Source organism: Brachypodium distachyon, chromosome 2 (assembly GCF_000005505.3).
Source record: "Brachypodium distachyon strain Bd21 chromosome 2, Brachypodium_distachyon_v3.0, whole genome shotgun sequence".
Lineage (NCBI taxonomy): Eukaryota > Viridiplantae > Streptophyta > Magnoliopsida > Poales > Poaceae > Brachypodium > Brachypodium distachyon.
In genome coordinates this window covers 4,986,238-5,003,983 of record NC_016132.3, presented here as the reverse complement: position 1 = coordinate 5,003,983, position 17,746 = coordinate 4,986,238, and the positions used below count along the sequence as shown (strand labels likewise).

General features: G+C 43.2%; 2 protein-coding genes across 4 annotated transcripts; both read right to left on the bottom strand.

The window, feature by feature from the left end:
• Window positions 1-1,721: 1,721 nt before the first annotated feature.
• On the bottom strand, window positions 1,722-6,870 carry LOC100845888 (putative CBL-interacting protein kinase 13). 3 transcript variants are annotated; one of them, XM_024458578.1, is made up of 3 exons: window positions 6,668-6,870; window positions 5,876-5,907; window positions 1,722-4,485 (listed from the first exon to the last, which is right to left on the bottom strand). In XM_024458578.1, exon 3 carries the CDS (start codon window positions 3,648-3,650, stop codon window positions 2,073-2,075), a length of 1,578 nt encoding a protein of 525 aa, XP_024314346.1. In that variant the 5' UTR covers window positions 3,651-4,485; window positions 5,876-5,907; window positions 6,668-6,870; the 3' UTR covers window positions 1,722-2,072. The 3 variants fall into 3 exon arrangements, with proteins under 3 accessions (XP_024314346.1, XP_024314345.1, XP_010230601.1); XM_024458577.1 differs by having other exon boundaries at window positions 1,722-6,578; XM_010232299.2 differs by having other exon boundaries at window positions 1,722-5,907.
• Window positions 6,871-7,015: 145 nt separating this feature from the next.
• Window positions 7,016-12,035, bottom strand: LOC100826429 (mitochondrial dicarboxylate/tricarboxylate transporter DTC). The gene is made up of 6 exons (XM_003565236.4): window positions 11,728-12,035; window positions 9,938-10,021; window positions 9,275-9,336; window positions 8,303-8,664; window positions 7,439-7,653; window positions 7,016-7,345 (listed from the first exon to the last, which is right to left on the bottom strand). The coding sequence occupies exons 1-6, from the start codon at window positions 11,860-11,862 to the stop codon at window positions 7,289-7,291; spliced, it is 915 nt and encodes a 304-aa protein (XP_003565284.1). The 5' UTR covers window positions 11,863-12,035; the 3' UTR covers window positions 7,016-7,288.
• Between the last annotated feature and the right edge of the window lie 5,711 nt (window positions 12,036-17,746).

Genomic DNA, 17,746 nt, shown 5'->3' with positions numbered 1-17,746 from the left:
ACATACAAACATGTTTCATTTTTCACAAAAAAAAATGTGTTGAGATACATTTTTTTGTGAGCGAAGGAGTCATTTCTTGCATATATTGTTGAAGTATAAGTGGATTGCCTGTCCCTTTTCATTAGACCGGTCTTTTGGTTGCGTTTGCTAGCGCACGAAGCTTTTCATGGTATTAATGTTTTTTAAATGAAAAAATATGTATTATGAGCACCGGCAGTACTTGTGAATTACTCACTCTATTTTTTTTTACTTGTACATGTAGTCTTTTAGAGACAAAATAAGCCAAAGAGACAAAATACCACTTTGTCTCCCATTTCGTACTCTGATGCAATTACTTGCATTTCATCTTTCTTCAATCCCCCCCTCCGTCCGATAGGATCATAGCATTGAGATGGTTTGCTTAGAAAAAGTAAAAGTACAATGATTAATTAATACAAATATTTTAAGAAAACTTACAAGGCCTATATCTACAACCCAAAAGAAACGGTGGTTGTATAAAAGACGACAAATTTGTCGACACATCATTACTCTAATTTGGAGTTCATGTCTATAACAAAACACGCTCTTCGGAGATTTCTCTCTCTCTCTGGAGAGTATTTGAGTTTGATCCTGTGCACAGTATATCAGGTGAAGTTTATATATGCATCCAAATGTCTCTACCAACCCGCGCAAAGATGGGGCTCCTCTAGTGATCCGGAGATCAGATAGCAAGTCAACGTATCGTCTCTGCCTTGTTATTATGCTTCCTGCCAAATGCAGTAAGAAGCTATCATACTCGTATGATAGCTAACACAGTCATGATATGACTGATTAGCCCACGCAGATAGATCATCAAATATATTCGTAGACCATCCATATGCATCGTCACTCTTTCCAGAAGCAGCTAGCAGCATCCAGGATAAGGGCCACGTACTATTCCGGAGACATTGGCCGCATACATACCGCCAAATCCCGTAGAAAATTAGTCAACTGATGGCCGGATCAGGGTGTATGTATATATATATATATAATCCTTCCCTTCTGACCAGGCAGTCTGCATCCCAGAGCCTGACGACTGACGAGTGACGACGACGACAAAAAAGTTCAATTAATTCCCCAGAAATACCGCAGGCTAGTGCCACGCACGCCGGGCTCGCCGTATAAAGACGCGCGACGAGCGCCTGGTCACCTGCGTCGTGGCAACTTTACGTACTCCCTAGTCGAAATTTTCTGAAAAATATTGATCGGGTCGAAGAGGCAGCACATGCAGTCGTATGCGGCGTCTCTGGATCGATTTTGATTAGAATTTGTTTAATCGGGAGGTGCATTTTGAATTCTTTTAGCTTGTGGCTGGGATTTCATTTGTTTGGTTTGTATTACTCCTAGTAGTTGGCATTGGTAATTTTTAGGTGCACCTGTTTAACCAGATGTCACAAATTTGGAAGCTCGAGTTTGTAGACGTACACCACCGACATTTTCCCCGTTTATTTTGTGATGACGTTTGATGGTGCTTTGTTTGGAGCGAGTTCTTGCTAATTTATCCTGGCTCAAAGGGACTGCTTTCGCTTCAGAGTCAGACAACGTGGTAACGTGGGAATTGATCTGCCAGCTGCTTGATGGTACGTATGGCAAGTTATACTACGGTGTACTAGCATGTATGGGTATGACAGATAATTTTGTCAATGGATGATAAAATGTACAGTATGAATGTTGTGTGGACGCGTGACTTGGTACACAAAGAATGAATAAATATGTTTCAATTTTTCTTCTTGTCCAAATACAGAGTGAATCCATACAGCAACATCACCAAAATTCACAGCCTAACACACATCATCCCCTAAACAACACACCGTGCTTTTCCGCTCTTTGCCATACAGTAGTTGCCGTGGAATGGAACCTTCAGAAATTGAGACCATTCAAAGCACAGCACTATACCCCCAAAAAATATATTCTGTATTTGTGTGTATGTACGCACGCGCACGTATATACTTCTTGTAGATACATGCACGAGTATGTACAGCGTATAACTGTGTGTATACGCGACCATCCAAAACAGAACGTGCACGCCCACTGGATGGACGGCCACGATCTCGTCATACGCTCCGGGAGAGTTCGTCGGCGGCGTCGATGCACGGCGGCGGCAGCTGCTTATCGTCGTCGCAGAGCAGGTGGCGCAACGCGGGCTTGAGGCGCGCCCGGAAGAACTCGTCGTACTCGGCGGTGCCGCCGGCCCTGCGCCGCACCTCGACGACCACCAGCTCCGCCGTGAGCTCGTAGATCTCCGCCGCCACCGCCAGCGCGCCGTGCGCTCCTTCGCGGGTCCCCTCTATGACCACGGACCCGTCCTCCCTCGCCCTTGCCGCCATGCCCGCCGCCGCCGCCGCCCCCTCCAGCGCCGCCAGGATCCGCTCCGCCGGCGCCGCCGACACGAACCTCGCCGCGCCGCCCTCGCTTACGGCCTCTCCGCCTCCTCCACCACCACCACCATCTTCCTCGAACAGCCCGGACAAATCAAACCCCGCCGAGAAGGATATCAGATCGAACGCGTTCAGGCTCGACCGCCGCATCGAGCTCCCCCCAAGCTTTGGCCCGAACCCCCCTTCCAGCAACGACGGTGACGACCCACATGACGTCAGCATCCTCCTCCCTTCCTTCTTCCTCGGTCCTTCCTCCTCGCACGCAGCAGCAGCGTGAGCGTCTTCCCCTTCATCCGCCGTCCGCGGGGTGTCCGGCGGCGTGGGCGCTTCGAGGTAATCCTCCAAATCGAAGCAAGTAAACGAGCGATCATCCTCGACACGGAACGAGAATCTCCGGAACCCGACCTTGAACCACGCATCCTCCATGATCTCCTCCACCGCAGCCCTTCGCTGCGGCTTCGTGTCCAGCAAACGGCGCAAGAGCCTGAGGAGGTCCGGCGAGAACCACCTGGGGCAGCGGAACTCGCCCCGGTGGATCTTCCGGTACATGCCGACGAGGTTCCGGTCCTGGAACGGGAGGAACCCGGCGCCGAGCACGAAGAGCACGACGCCGCAGGACCAGAGATCCGCCTTGGCGGCGTCGTACCCGCGCCGGGAGAGCACCTCGGGGGCGACGTACGCCGGGGTGCCGCAGAAGGTGTGGAACAGCCCGTCATGCCGCATCTGCTCGGCGACCGCCGAGAGCCCGAAGTCGGAGACCTTGAGGTCCCCGGCGTCGTCAACCAGGAGGTTCTCCGGCTTGATGTCCCGGTGGTACACCCCGCGCGCGTGGCAGAAGGCGACGGCGGAGACCAGCTGCTGGAAGTAGCGCCGGGCGTCGGGCTCCGGCAAGGGCCCCTTGGAGACCCTGGCGAAGAGCTCCCCGCCGCGGACGTACTCCATGACGAAGTAGATGCGGAGCTTGGTGGCCATGACCTCGTAGAGCTGCACGATGTGCGGGTGGCGCACGCGCCGGAGCACGGCGATCTCCCGCTTGATGTGGGACGTGAGCCCCGATTTGAAGACCTTCTCCTTCTCGATCACCTTGATGGCCACTTCCTCCCCCGTGCCTACGTTGCGGGCGTGGTACACCTTGGCGAAGTTGCCCTGGCCGAGGAGCTTCCCGACCTCGAACCGGCCCAGCAGCAGCGGCTTCTTGCTGCACGCCGCCTCACGCGCGCTGCCTCCCTTGCTGCTTGCAAGCCTCCGCGCCATTGATGGACGATCGAGCGTCGGAGAATCAATCGATCCCACAACTGATCAATTAGCTTTGCTAGTGGAGGAGCTCTTAAGGATAGATGAAGGAGAGATTTGATTGGTTTTTCCTTCAAATAATGGGAATTTTTCGCTTCAGGAAATAAGAATGGGAGGAGAGGAGAGAATAGAATGGAGGGATCGGGTGCTGTTTTAAATAGAGACAAGGCCACAAGGGAGTGTGGTGCTGGCGCCAAACTCTGAAGAGGAGTTCCAATTGGTGAAAACTCTAAACAAAAGATTGACTTTTTGGTGATATATTCTGTCTTAGTTTTCCTGATTGCATTTTCTTGGTGATACTTTTGTATTTCTCTACTTCTTCATGATGAATTAACGTGCAAACATTTTTCGTGTTCTCAAGTCAATTGGTTTTCCTTGTGAAAATTTGCTTTTTTGCAGAGTTGTAGTGTGCAGGATCGACCGTTCGATGTGGATTGCGATGATATCTTAACCGTTGGTTCCGAGAAAGGATCCTTGCTGATGGTTAGTGGAGGATTCTCTTTTTCTGCTGTGATGACGGTGACATGTAGTTTGAAAATAATGAGATGTCCCGTTCTAATTTGACAATTATAGTTGGAAAATAATTTGGTGTCCAATCTTCATTTGACAGTTATGAGCTGAGTTGGACTAAAAGGTCGGTGCAGTATGACGTTTCAACATTTGACAGACAGATTGTTGCTATCCTCCACCGCTCCACGTAGGAAAAAAGTTGGTGGAGCACCACTTATAATATTCTTTCTGCTAGTCCAGAAATTCTGGCCTAGAGCCTGTAGACGCCACCTGCATGTCCTTGCAACTATCGAACTCTTTAGTACTCTTTAAATGTAAAAAAAAAATCTCTTCTAGTACTAAAAAATAGGGATTTTTTTTTATTTTCGAAATAGTCTAACAGTTCATATATTTCTCACACGTTGTTCGTGGAGAAAAGGGGGCAAGTACCATGCAAAAGGATTCTTCAGGATATCTTGTTTGAAAACTTCCCAAACAATGATTTGAAAATCTGAAAAGGGCAGGCAAAGACGATGAGATAACACCACACGCTTTACTAGGTTTTTCAGAACGGTAGTTTAATCGAGGAAGTGGCCTTTTTTGTTTTGCCAAGGTCACTGGTCTCAAGACAGAAACAGAGGAATGTCAAGCTCTCAAATCAGCCTCCCAAACCACCAGGGGACACACTTCCTGGTTGTGTCTAAATGGAAGTAATTAACTCGTTCCTTTCCTTCTTTTCTCCAAACAACACAAGGAATTACTTTTTCCACAGTGCATTCTTTGAATCTATGTTTTTTCCCACAAAGTTGCATGCATGATGGCCACGATGAAATGTTCATAAGCTTTAGGAAAATGGAAGGAAAATCATTATGGCTACCTCTTGGCACATAGAAAATGCCAAGAGAAAACTTCAAGAATAGATAAACAGTTTGCAATAAAACAATAAGAAACTTCAAAACATGCGATAATATATGGATATAGTTAGGGATGAGCTGCCAAGACTTGGTGTTACACGTCAGATCCAACACAGAGATAAGGAAAAGATCAGAAGCAGAACACTAGAGGAAAGAATGTGATGGCCACTAAACACCCAAGGAAGCTAAAGAAATTTTCCTATATGATTTTTCTGCCATAATAAACTGGGTGCTACTGTTTTAGGTTCTTTTGGTCAATGGAAGCCTCTTAGATTACCCCCCATCAGAATATGCAGATTCTTTCCTCGTGTCACTGATGATATGTTATCTGGCTACAAGCGTGCGTGAGGAGCTGCATTCCTGCAACTCTTTCGAGACTGAACCAAGAAGGTTTCTTGCAAACCACTCATTCGAGCATGCGAGAAGCCATTTTTAGTCGTATCATTAAACTGGGATCTTCCTAGTACACTCAGATGCTTAGAGAGCTCAGTTGTACTTCTTTCTTTTCTTTTGCCTTCTTTTGTGCTGTATAGTTTCAGGTTTTTTGGTTTGGTTTGTCCTTTTTTCAGCTTTGTACTTTGCGCCATTTTGACGTTCTTTTCTTATAAAAACGGCATGCACCTAAATGTGCGTTCCAAGAAGAAAAAGGTACACTCAGATGGAAGTTGAGAGTACTTGAATGGTGGTGAAGCTAACTGTCAAAGTTGCATTAACAAGGGTACCGTACCAGATAACTGAAGTATCCTGTGAAATTCATAGTACAGAATAAGTATGAGAACATACCCTTGTGTAAGCCCCCTCATAGCCGAATGGACCTACATTACCAAAACAAGCACAGGATGAACTAAGTAAAACATAACCGTGGTATTGAGGATTTTTGTCAATGCATGAAGAGAGAAAGATCAAGCAATGGTAAGAACAGTTTATCACGGATAAACAGGGTTACATTTCAACAGAAAACTAGAAACTAAAGAATCCCTACAGCTGAATGTTATGGAGTTTCTTCCGTTTGAAATCAATCCAAAACAAGTGACCCTTGCGAGTAATGGATGTCCCACCGGGACACAAAAAATTCAAATGAAATCAATGAGAGTATGATATTTTTTAAATGTGAATACATTCCACAGGAAACCCAAGGTAATATTTGCATGCTGTCCTGGTGATTCAGTGGATTTAAGCACATCAACGACTCCATACTTCTCTGTAAAGGGGGGCATAATCAACACTCAAACACAAACATCCAGCATTCAAGTTGTACATCTTTCTAGTACACTCAGATGCTTAGAGAGCTCAGTTGTACTTCTTTCTTTTCTTTTGCATTCTTTTGTGCTGTATAGTTTCAGGTTGTCTGGTTTGGTTTGTCCTTGTTTTTGGCTTTGTACTTTGCACCTTCTTGGCGTTCTCTTCTAATATAAAATGGTATGCACCTAAATGTGTGTTCGGTTGAGACTTGGGAGTACTTGAATGGTGCCGGTGGTAAGTGTAACTGTCAAAGTTTGCATTAGCAAGAAGGGTACCGTACCAGATAACTGCAGTATCGTGTGAAATTGATAATACGGAAGTATGAGAACGTACCCTTTTGTATGCTCCTCATAGCCAAACGGACCTGCATCACCAAAAGAAGCACATGATGAACGAAGTAAAATATAACCTGGTATTTACGATTTTGGTCAAGGCATGAAGAGAGAAAAAATCAAGCAATGGTAACTAAGAACATTTTATGAAGGATAAACAGGCTAGATCAGATTTGGAAGTGTGTCTTGCACATTTGCAGTCCGACATCATGCATTTCACAGTGACAACAGCAAACTGGAAACTAAACAGTGTGTACAACTGAATGTTATGGAATCTCTGCTATCTGACATCAGTCCAAAACCAGTGACCCCTGCAAGTAATTAATGTCCCACCAAGACAAAGAAAATCCAAATAGAATCAAGGAGAGTTTGATATTTTCTCAAATGTGAATACATTCCACAAGAATCCCAAGGTAAAAGTATGCTGAGTAATATTTGCACGCTATCCTGCTGATTCAGTGGATCAACAGACAACAGTCAACACAGACATCCACTACCACCATTCCACCGAATGCGGTACTGGCACACAACAGAACCAACAAAGCAACAAGTATTCAATGTGCATGTGAGAAAGCAGCTACACTATTATTATTTCTTAGGCAGGGGTAGCATAATGCAGCTCTTAAAGACCGATACGCTTCTCGACCTTCTGGATCTGATTCAAGAATATCCAAGTCATCTGCAGACAATATCTCATTATGTAAGTTTGGTAGAACATGAATGCGTAAAGTTGTCTGATAAGCAGAGAAACGTTGTTTAACACATGCATTACCATGACATGTGGAGCAATCCTGACGCAGTAGACTGGAAAGCCAGTGTAGAACTTAAATGGACCGCCACTCTTCAAGGTCTTCAGTGCACAGTCAAGAGACCCAGTATATGGGTACTTTCCAGTGGCATCAGGCTGCATCTTTTGAACCTGTGTCTTCACATAATCGAAGGGCAAACTGCAAGCAGATGCAAAGAATCCTGAAACAGCACTGGCCCCTACAAGACAAATTCAATGTCATGTGAGGAATGAGTAGAGCATGAGTAAGAATAATGCTAAGCAGTTGCAGCACGACCACATAGTCTTAACAGAAAGCAAAGCATAACATAACATGATGAAAAAGTATCACAAATAAGATTAGAAGCAAAGTGTGTAATGAAAGGCAGATGAACTGAGCTATTTGGGTGCCAGTGCCAGTGCATGTTGGAGCAGATCGTATTTTTACAGAAACTGTTAAAGGGGATCCATGCAAATCTGTCAATTGGGTCACAAACTAAGCAAATGGAAGGCTACTTTCGGCCGCATGCCTGCCATCATGCAGCTTTCAAAAAGGAATTGGCTGGAGTGCTGCCTGATCTACGAAGGAAGGGTAGCAGAGAAATATGTGCCTTGTAATATGAGATTGGGCGACGAACTAGGCAAAGAGCTACAAATGCTCGAAATCCAGATATCTTAACTTCAATTTAGAGCATGACATAACAGTTAAGGTGGCAAGCGGTTCTACATTGAATCCTTAAAGGCTGAAAGATAATGTGACCAGTATGCCACTCTGCTTCACGTCTCAAAATGCATATGCAATATTCAGCATCAAAATGATAAAACATAAAGATTGGATCAAACATAAATATGAAAATAACACAATCTTACCAAGCATTGTAGAAGTTTCTCCAGTACCAAGTTTGTCTCTAAGTAACTCAACGCTCTGATCATAGGAGGCAAGCATGCCCATGTTGAGCGACATAGCTCTTGCTACAGTTGGACCTGCACCTTTCCAAAGTGCCAGAACACCTTCGTCAGCAACAATACGATAAAGTGCGTGAAAAGCATTCTTGTAGTTGCGGCGCTGGGCTACTGGTAAGGTTGAATCAGCCTGCATCCTAATGAGTGCCAAATCCGCAGGACTACCAACACACGCTCCAATTGCCCCAGCAGTGAGACCAATAAAAGCTTTCTGGACTAGGGGCAGTGGTTTCCCATCGTTTGCTTCAACTGCTTTATTTGTTAAAACCCTGAGGGAATAAAACATCGACACATAAAATCAAGTCAAACGCTGAACAGATATCTTAGTCTGGATGTACTTCCTTCCTACATAAAACACGATCAAAATAGCTGACAGACTATGGGAAAGTGATTTTCCTGATTGATCTTTATAGCAGTAAAACAAAAGTTGGCATATCCTCTGCCTTGTCAGTTGCACAGAATGATGTAAGAACACTTGATTGATTTTCTATGTTGGTTCCAACTGTCACATTTTATTCCCTCGCCGGAAATGATGGATTTGACAAGCTTTACCTTAATATAAGTTTTCCCTATTGAAATCTTAGCATCACACATTGCCAAATCATGAACAAAACCATTGTTGATACGGCAGTTATCCTACAATCAGCGAGTCGTGTAGAAGTGCACACTTAGATTGTCATAAATGCAGCAAAACTAGATAGCAAAATATCTGAACTACTACAAAACCACAAGAATTTGATACAGAATGGTATTTAAACTATTGATGCATTCTCGATTTCACTAGCTTAAAGGCCAGTCATACTATTAACTTCGAAGTCACAAACCTTCATGCGCTAATTATTTGGATTTACTGATGAAATAGGTTACTTGTTCACAAACCTGAAGGATCCAAGACGAGCGGTTGTGTATGTTGCTTGCCTTAGCAAACCAGCTGACAATCCCTGTGCAAAGGAAATGTATAACAACAATCACAAGCTGAATTCCCAAACTACTTACAAAGAACAACAAAGACAAACAGAAGTCGCAGAAGATGCCAGCACCATCCTGAATCTTCAGTGCATTCAGCTTCAAAATCAAAATGAACTATTTGACTCACTATTGTTCTCTCCAAGAAAAGAGTTGCGGCAGTATAAAAACATTAAAATTGATAACTGGTTACTCATTTGTAACAGCAAACTCTTTCTATAGTCTCCCAAGAAGTGAAAGGCACCAATTTGAAAGCACCTTATTATACTGCAGGTTTTAGCATAAACAATAGAAAACAATTATGACTAAAAGATGTAGTGTGCCAATGAAGTTGTCCCAAAAACAACGGTGTGGCTTTTATGTTACTTTGGTTCATGAATGATCTACAACTCACTGAATCAAGTCACACATACTCCATGCTCTTAGAATGCATAGGAGTTGACTTCAATTGATAAAAGTGTGAAGTTTTTATCAAATGATACAAGGCAAACACAATCATATTCATATGGACTACTTTTCTAGGAAGATTTCAATAGTGACCAGAATCTGTAAGGTATAGCACCTAAGAGAACATACCTTGTAAAAGGAACCAACTCCCTCATTAGCAAGCATCTTCCTGGTGACAGAAGTTGCAGAGCCCTCGCCCAACTGGATCTTCACCTGAAACAAAACAGTAACCATCAATTAAGTGCCTGGAACCTAGACCGAAGACTCCCCAAAACAACGGCAATTAATAGAACATTCTCACAAAATGCAGAAGTGAGCAACTTGCTAGTATTAGAGAGGGACATTTGCAGATGGCTATTAGGATTTAGTGGGGTCCGGAAAGTTTTCTGTACGCTCTCTGTATTTGGCTCTGGAAGCTTCTGAAGCTGGGTCTCCTTTCATGAAGTTTTGGTTTGTGAAAATCCCTTCAAAGGTTAGTGTTTTTATGGTTACTACTTAAAAAACCGACATCTTGATTAAGGATAATTTAACGCATAGAGGGTGGGGGGAGTCAAAAGTGCATGTTCTGCAGCGAGAAAGAAACTGTAGATCATCTTCTTTGCACCGGAATAACTAGACATACGATTTCTGAGGTCCGATGCTCGTACAACACAACTTTAAGCCACCCAGATTGAAAGAGCAAAGCAATCCAACGATGCTACTGGTTTGTCGTACAAAAATCGTATAAAAAATACCGTACATATATCATCCCTCTTTTTTTTTTTATAAACAGCATCCCTCGTTTTGCACTGCACTATTACTAAATTGACATCAGGGCTGATAATACAGCTGAGGCTGAGCTAAGAGCTCAGATTTTTGTTTTTTCTTGCAGAAATAGGAATGCGGTAGCAGTAGGGTAATTGCTTTAGTCTGGGCCATTTGCTTTAAGTGATTCCTTATGAACCAACTAGCATTGTGGTAGAGATGGCTCACTGGCTTACTTTCTGAGCTGGTCTCCAGAAACCATTGTTCAGAGATGTGCGCCAAGGAACAAAGCAGTTGCTGCAGGTGGCGGCTGAAATGTTTGAGTAGACACAGAGGTTGGGCGCCGATGGTGGTCAGAATTGCTGAGATCTTTTCTTGTGGTGCGTTCTGTTTCCTTTGAGAACTAATGATAGTGCGTGCTGATCTAGTTTTCTTTTTTTGGCGGGTGACGTGCTGATCTAGTTGTAGCGCTTTGAGTAGAAGTTCATGTGAGGTTTTCGTTTTCTTATCAGGTGTTTGGAAATGTAATAAGCGTGCTGGACTATTCACGTGAAGGGCACCACAAACTCTGTTTTGTTTTATCAGTTTCAGTCATATTGAATAATGAATAGGGAAGGTTGTCTACCTTCTTATCCCAAAAAAATAAATGAAATAGGGGGCGATGTACCTCTTAAAAAAAAGTAAGCAACTTGCTACGAGCCTATGATCCTACTCATCCTAGGCCAAGGATAGTATCCAGGGCCAGCATCTTCTCGGAGGGAAACTAAATAATCGAACAACCAATATGAACTAGACCTGATAAATAAACTCCTGAATGCAAAAACCAATTACAAATCTCGTGAAATTTTCGTTCCTGACGGAATACATCAGGAACAATACCCCAAATCCACTCGGCACTACAGTCTCACACACTTCCAGAGTCCCCCAGTCGTTTCATTTCTAAAACGAACCCATACTACATCGCTCCAAATTCTTCAAATTTGCCTTAAACCCACGGAGCAAAATTCTCCTTGAACGCAATTAATCGAACAGCTCATCTCCACAGAACACTCACTCAAACCCCTGCACCGTTCCCAGTCCCAGGAGCTATTCCGCGAAAGCACAGAGCTCCAATTGCAGGGCCATCAAGTAGCGCGCGACGCTAAAACTCTCTCCCGGCGACCACGCATTCATACCTTGACCATGTCGATGGGCTGGATGACGCAGGTGGCGAGCATGCCGGAGGCGCCGCCGTTGACGAAGGGCTTCACCGTCTTCCACACGCCGCTGGCCGCCACCGCCGTCTGCGGCTGCTGCTTCGCCTCCGCCATTTCCTCCTCCTCCTCTCAACTCCCGAGCTCTCCTCCCGCTGCTTGAGCTAGCTTCCGGAGAAGAAGAGGTGGTGGGAAGCAGGCGGCACGGCAGGGCCGGACGCGTGCTATCGCTGCGCACCCTGGACGCGTCCTGAGCCACGAGCAATTTTCCTCGTCCCAGCGTTTCCTTTGGTACGCGAATCATTTCTGGTGAAATGCGATGTTCGTGGTCACGCTCGAGGGCTCTATCGTTTCTGGTTGTTTTCCTCGCCGCCTGTCCGGCTGTCCGGCTGCCTAAAAAAGGGCTAAAAGTCTTGAAAGAGTTATTTATTTATTTTTTGAATAAGAAAATGTAAGCAAAGCAAAATAGAAATAAGATACTCTTTATGCTTCTAAATATATGTACACATGAGCAGTGGCGGACCGAGGCTTGCCTTGAGCCCAGAGCTGAGCATCTAAGTGTAGGGCTAAATAATGTATCATGTGTCAAGTTAGTAGAGATTTTAAAAAAAAAATCTATACATATATAAAGAAATTCGGTTCCAAGCCCAAGACTATAGCCCGGGCTGCCCTGGACGTTGGTCCGTCCTTGTACACGATCTGTTCTAAGTCAAACTTTATCAACATTGACTGACTTTATAAAAAAACATCAACAAAAACATCAAACTAGTATAATTAAGACAATCATTAAATATATTTTCATATATGTAACATGTGAAAACCCATTTCTATAAAAACTTGAAAACTTTCGATCTTAACCATTAGATCTCAACTATATGAGTCATCATTTAACGCATTTATGAAAACCACCCTCATGATTAGAGGTCTAAGGGTTTTTTCATAAAAATGTATTGCTCCAAGGGTTTTTTTCGTAAAATGTGTTGGCATCTTGACCAGAGGAGTTTTTTGTTGACTTGCTCATTGCCACGTAGTCTTCATGGCCATGCCCACACAAGAATTTATTTCACTACAATAGAAAATAAGTTTTGTCCATAAAAACAATCAAATAAATTTACAAGAATTGAATGGGGCTCAGATAATTTCTAGGTAAGCAGAACACACACTTCCAATGTTTTTGTAAGAACTTTTCTTTACGAGAAATTTCGAAAAATAAAAGATGGTATGCCACGCAGAACTAGGAAAAAGTTGTATTATACTCAAATTTTGGCCGGAGCTTGGACCACATGTTGTGAGGTGTCGTGTCATGTGACTCCTTACCATGCAATTTTTTCGGTGGTTTGGCCAATGGTGCAAGTGTATTCGAAGATCAAGTCTGACGGCTCACAAACCACCTTCCTTCTATGTACGTATTAGGTTTACGGCTGCTTTCTTGGTGTGTGTGTGTGTGTCTATATATATATATATATATATATATATATATATATATATATATATATATATATATATATATATATATATATATATATCCTCTCGGATGCCCTAACCTCTATCTATCCCCTTCCCCGCCGCCTCCTACCACCTCCCCGGGTAGGTCTTTGATTTACCCTCCTCCTTTGCCTCCGTTCCCCGCACGGCGGCCGCCGCATAAAATCGACAATCATCTTGCTCCAATTGGCACGTATCATGGAAAGCACTTGATGAGATTTAAGGTGGGAGGGCGAGTGAGCGACTCTGAAGGTATCGCCGGGGCCGTCCTACTCCACCAGAGAAGATCAGCAAGTATTGTGGTGAGTTGGATAGTTGTATTTGACTTTTGGCCAGAAAACGCCATTGCTTTTTACGGAGCCCTTCCACTTACCACAGTCTTTATCTCTCTTGCAGACACAACGAAAAATCAAAGCAAGGTGCAATACAAGGAGGAGAGGCTAGATGGTGCGACCAAGAAGGGGAGAACGTAGGATTAACTTCGCCATTGACTATCTTGCCAAATACGGCTTTTCAAGGCCTCAAATCCGCAAGACCATCAACAATCTCCTACAGGTATAGACCGCAATTGCTGCCCCGCACCCTGTTGTTTTGTCTATGATCTTGTCCTCTACATGTTCGTTAGTACTTATTGTTATATAATACATCCCGAATCATCTAGGGGATCAATGTTCTTGTTTTCTCCAACTGGGTCTAATGAGTATGTCTAGGATGGATCTCCATGTGATTGTAGGCGCTACTAGGGGCTTTATGTAAATAAATAAAATACCTCAATGGATCTCCTTCCATATGTGGATTCTTTTTTTTTTGTATAAGGGTGTTAATACTTTGCAAGTATGAAGAATTAATTCAGTTTCTTCTTGTTACAATTTATTATCAATGTGGGAACACTTTTAGTCCCCTCCATAAAAAATGTGTGTAACACTTTCAATCCAGGTGTATGGCAAAGAGGGGTGGGTGTTCCTCTAAGAGGGATCGTACCATGTTGTGCTAGAAAAGCTCCTAGAAGAACAAGAGCAACATGATCAACAACAAAATGTTAGTTTCCTTTCCTCATTTTTCATCCAGTGCCACTAGGTTCAATTAGTTTTAAAATGGGCTTATGTTTTTATGTAATAGCAGGAAGCAAAAACTGAAGACGAGGAGGCATCATTGGGTACCGAGGCACAAATGTCCAAATCGCATGCTAAAACCGCAATAGTTGTTGATGAGACCGAACAACCTTCTACTGAACCTACACTACCATCTCCTGGCTCAGCAACTAACAGACATGTTCCTAGTAGAGTAATCATAAGTGCTTCTGAGATTGGATGCAATGAAGAATCAGAGCAAGTGGACCCTCTACCTGCTCGGCAACATGAGGCGATTGTTACGACCCATGAAGTTGGCTTGCCTCCTAATACGAAGAGCCCAAGTACATGGACCGAGCATCCTATGAAGAAATTAAGTGGACAAGATGTGTGCTCTTCAACACCTGCGGGCTACTTACTTGCTAGGAGCAAGCAACCAAATGACCAGGAATCCTGTCATGTGAATACTCCAAGTGTACACAATAACTCGCTTCCCAGAAGAAAACGATCAAGTGAAGGTGATGTACTCCCTATAACTTATCAAGGTGATAAGACTCCTAGGACCAATCAACCAAGTGGATCAAAACCATTGGAAGTGTGTGCTCTAGCTCCTGATGAGGATGACTTCCTTCCTAGGAGGAATCAAGCAAGTAAATGGGAATCACGGGATGTGCACCTTTTAGTTCCTCAAAGTGACTTGGTTCCTAGAGTGAATCAATCGAGTGGATGGGAACAACCGTCTGAAGGTAACATATTTCCTAGGAGGAACAGATCGAATCCTCATGATGACTCTGTTCTCGAAAGAACGCAAAATAGAAGAAGGGAATCATGGAATGTGCATCCTTCGAATCCTCGGAGTGACTTGCTTGCTAGGGGAAATCAACCAAGTGTATTGAAACCATTGGATGTATCTCCTCCCAATCCCGAGGGTAGGAGGACTCGATCAAGTAGATGGAATGTTGCCCCTTCTACTCCTGAGAGTGACTTGGTTTGTCCAGTTAGTAATAAACAGAGTGGATTGAAATCATGTGATGTGTGTCCTCCAGGAATCAAGTGTGACACATTTCCAAGAAGCAAACATCAATGTGGACAGAAATCAGGGGATGCACAACATTTGACCCTTCATGGCGACTTGGTTCCTAAGAAGAGTGAAGTAAATGGATGGCAAACACATGATGTGCATTCCTCGAATCCTCCAGTTGAACTGCTTCCTTTGAAGAAGCGATATGGTCGTGACATGCGACATGCTAATTGGTGAGGGTTTTGTCTCTAATCTACCTTACTATGGTTTGTCTAATTGGCATGTCTAGGATGCATTTATTTGATTTCTTGTTGCTATAACAAAATAATAAATGTCTCCAATAAAAGTGAAGTCTAAGTAATAGACACAACTTCATTTCTCTGAATGGATGATCTGCCGCCTCCGGCTTTGCTCGTCAGTGCGATACCCACAACCTACTAACAAAAAAAAAGTATATGTAGCTTAGAAAAAAGTGTTCTTTAATTTGGTCTTATTAGATAGAAATTTGTGTCACGTTTGCTAGTTAATATTTCAATATCTAAGCTTTATTTGTGTGGATCATTTTTTTGTTTGGTACGGAAGAGAATATTTCTACAAAAGTTAACTATGTATGTTAGGAACTAGGTCTGTACAATATTTTGTATGTTTGACATGAAAATAGAAAATTTATATAGATATTTGTGGTGTGCTATATCCATTTCTGAGAACATATGTTCCATATGTTTTTTACTTGAATGTGTCTCATACATTTCTGAGTTTATATGTTTTTCTTGTGGTAACTTCTAATTATTATTATGTGTCTATGTCTCTTGAATCTAATAGAGAAGTTGCTGATCTATTAGGATGGAAATGTGTTATATCAGGAAGCATCATAGAAGTGCAAGCATCTACCTATAAATTCACATGAAGGTAATTGATTGAAGTACAAGATATTTTTTTCCTGAAAGGGGAATACAGGTATCATTCCATATTGAAGTTAATCAAAGTAGACGTAGTATCCGCCAGAGAGAGGATAGTGATCTTGCAAGGATGATGTTATCTTTTACTCTCTCTTTTTTACGGGTGTCTTTTTTCTTTTTCTAGTATTAAACATTGATTTACTCTTAAGTATTTGTTTTTATAAGTGGTTAAGTCGGTGTCGATAATAATTCATCTGCCATAACTTGGTTCCAATAATTTCTTGCATCCGGAATCACAAGAGCATATATCAACCTTATTACGTTATGATTGCAACGTAAAACTTTAAGCACGCTAAAATTAAGTTGAACCAGTATCTTAATCTGCTGGAAAAGAACACTATTTGGTACCAGATCATGTCACTAACACTCGCAAGCTTGCGCCAAGAGCAGGGCATATGTTTCAACTTGCGGTTGCATCATTCCTCATGCACATGCTTTTGTCATGGCCTAGATGTAGCTTTCTGCTTCTTCCTGGGGAGGATCATGAACATGTGCAAAGGTGTCCAGCTCCCAAACATCCTCACCCAGTGGCTGAGTGTGAACAACATATAAGAGGCGGTCAAGTTTATATCAAACACGAAATATGTACTGTGAAAAAGAGCTGCCAAATGATAAAAAAGATTGAGTTGGCATCAATTAAATCAGGAGAGTTCACAAAAAGAGCGTACCGGCAGTCGTGTGCCGAGCGGTGGGCCGTGCAGGCGTGCAGCAGTGGCAGGCAGGCATCAGGCTGCCAAAGTGGGGTGCACGCCGATGAGAAGCCAAGAAGTATGGGAGACCAGAAGGGATTGAGGAGCCGGGAGGACTGGAGGAGAACTGAGGCGTTAGGTGATCATTGATCAGGCAGAATGCTATTAGAGATTTGGGAAGACGACACGAGTAGAGGGTGTGTGCTTATGTATCGTGGCGTTCTGACGATTGCGTGGGCTGGCGAATTGGAACTTTTGAAGAAGATCATTGGGTGATGGGTTGGGACGCTGCGCTATAACGTGTGGTATTAATTTATTTATTCTTAATTTTGAAGGGGGGCGTGGCCCATTTTGGACTTCATTACGCTCGGCCAAAAACCTAGCCACCCGGTTGATTGTCAACAACGCTAGTAGAAAAAACAATGAGCCAACTTGCATGCCCATTTTTTAGTATTAACTAAAAAAACAATGACCAACTTGCATTACAATTTCTTTATTTCAAACGACGCTAGTAAAAAATGTAATTGTATTAGTATTAACATGGGTGCCCAACAACATTATTGCTTTTTTTTTTAGCGAAACAACATTATTGCTTATAGTTGGGCCTTGCAGGCTGTCTTCAAAGAGATGGGCCGGCTTATATCGGTATGGTATTGTAGAGTTTTAAAGTCCCGATCGATCGATTGTTTGAGTGTCTCAACAACAAAGTATTGGGTTTACAACCTCATCTCGAATTCCCGATTGATCCATCCAACATCCAACCAAGCAACAGAGATC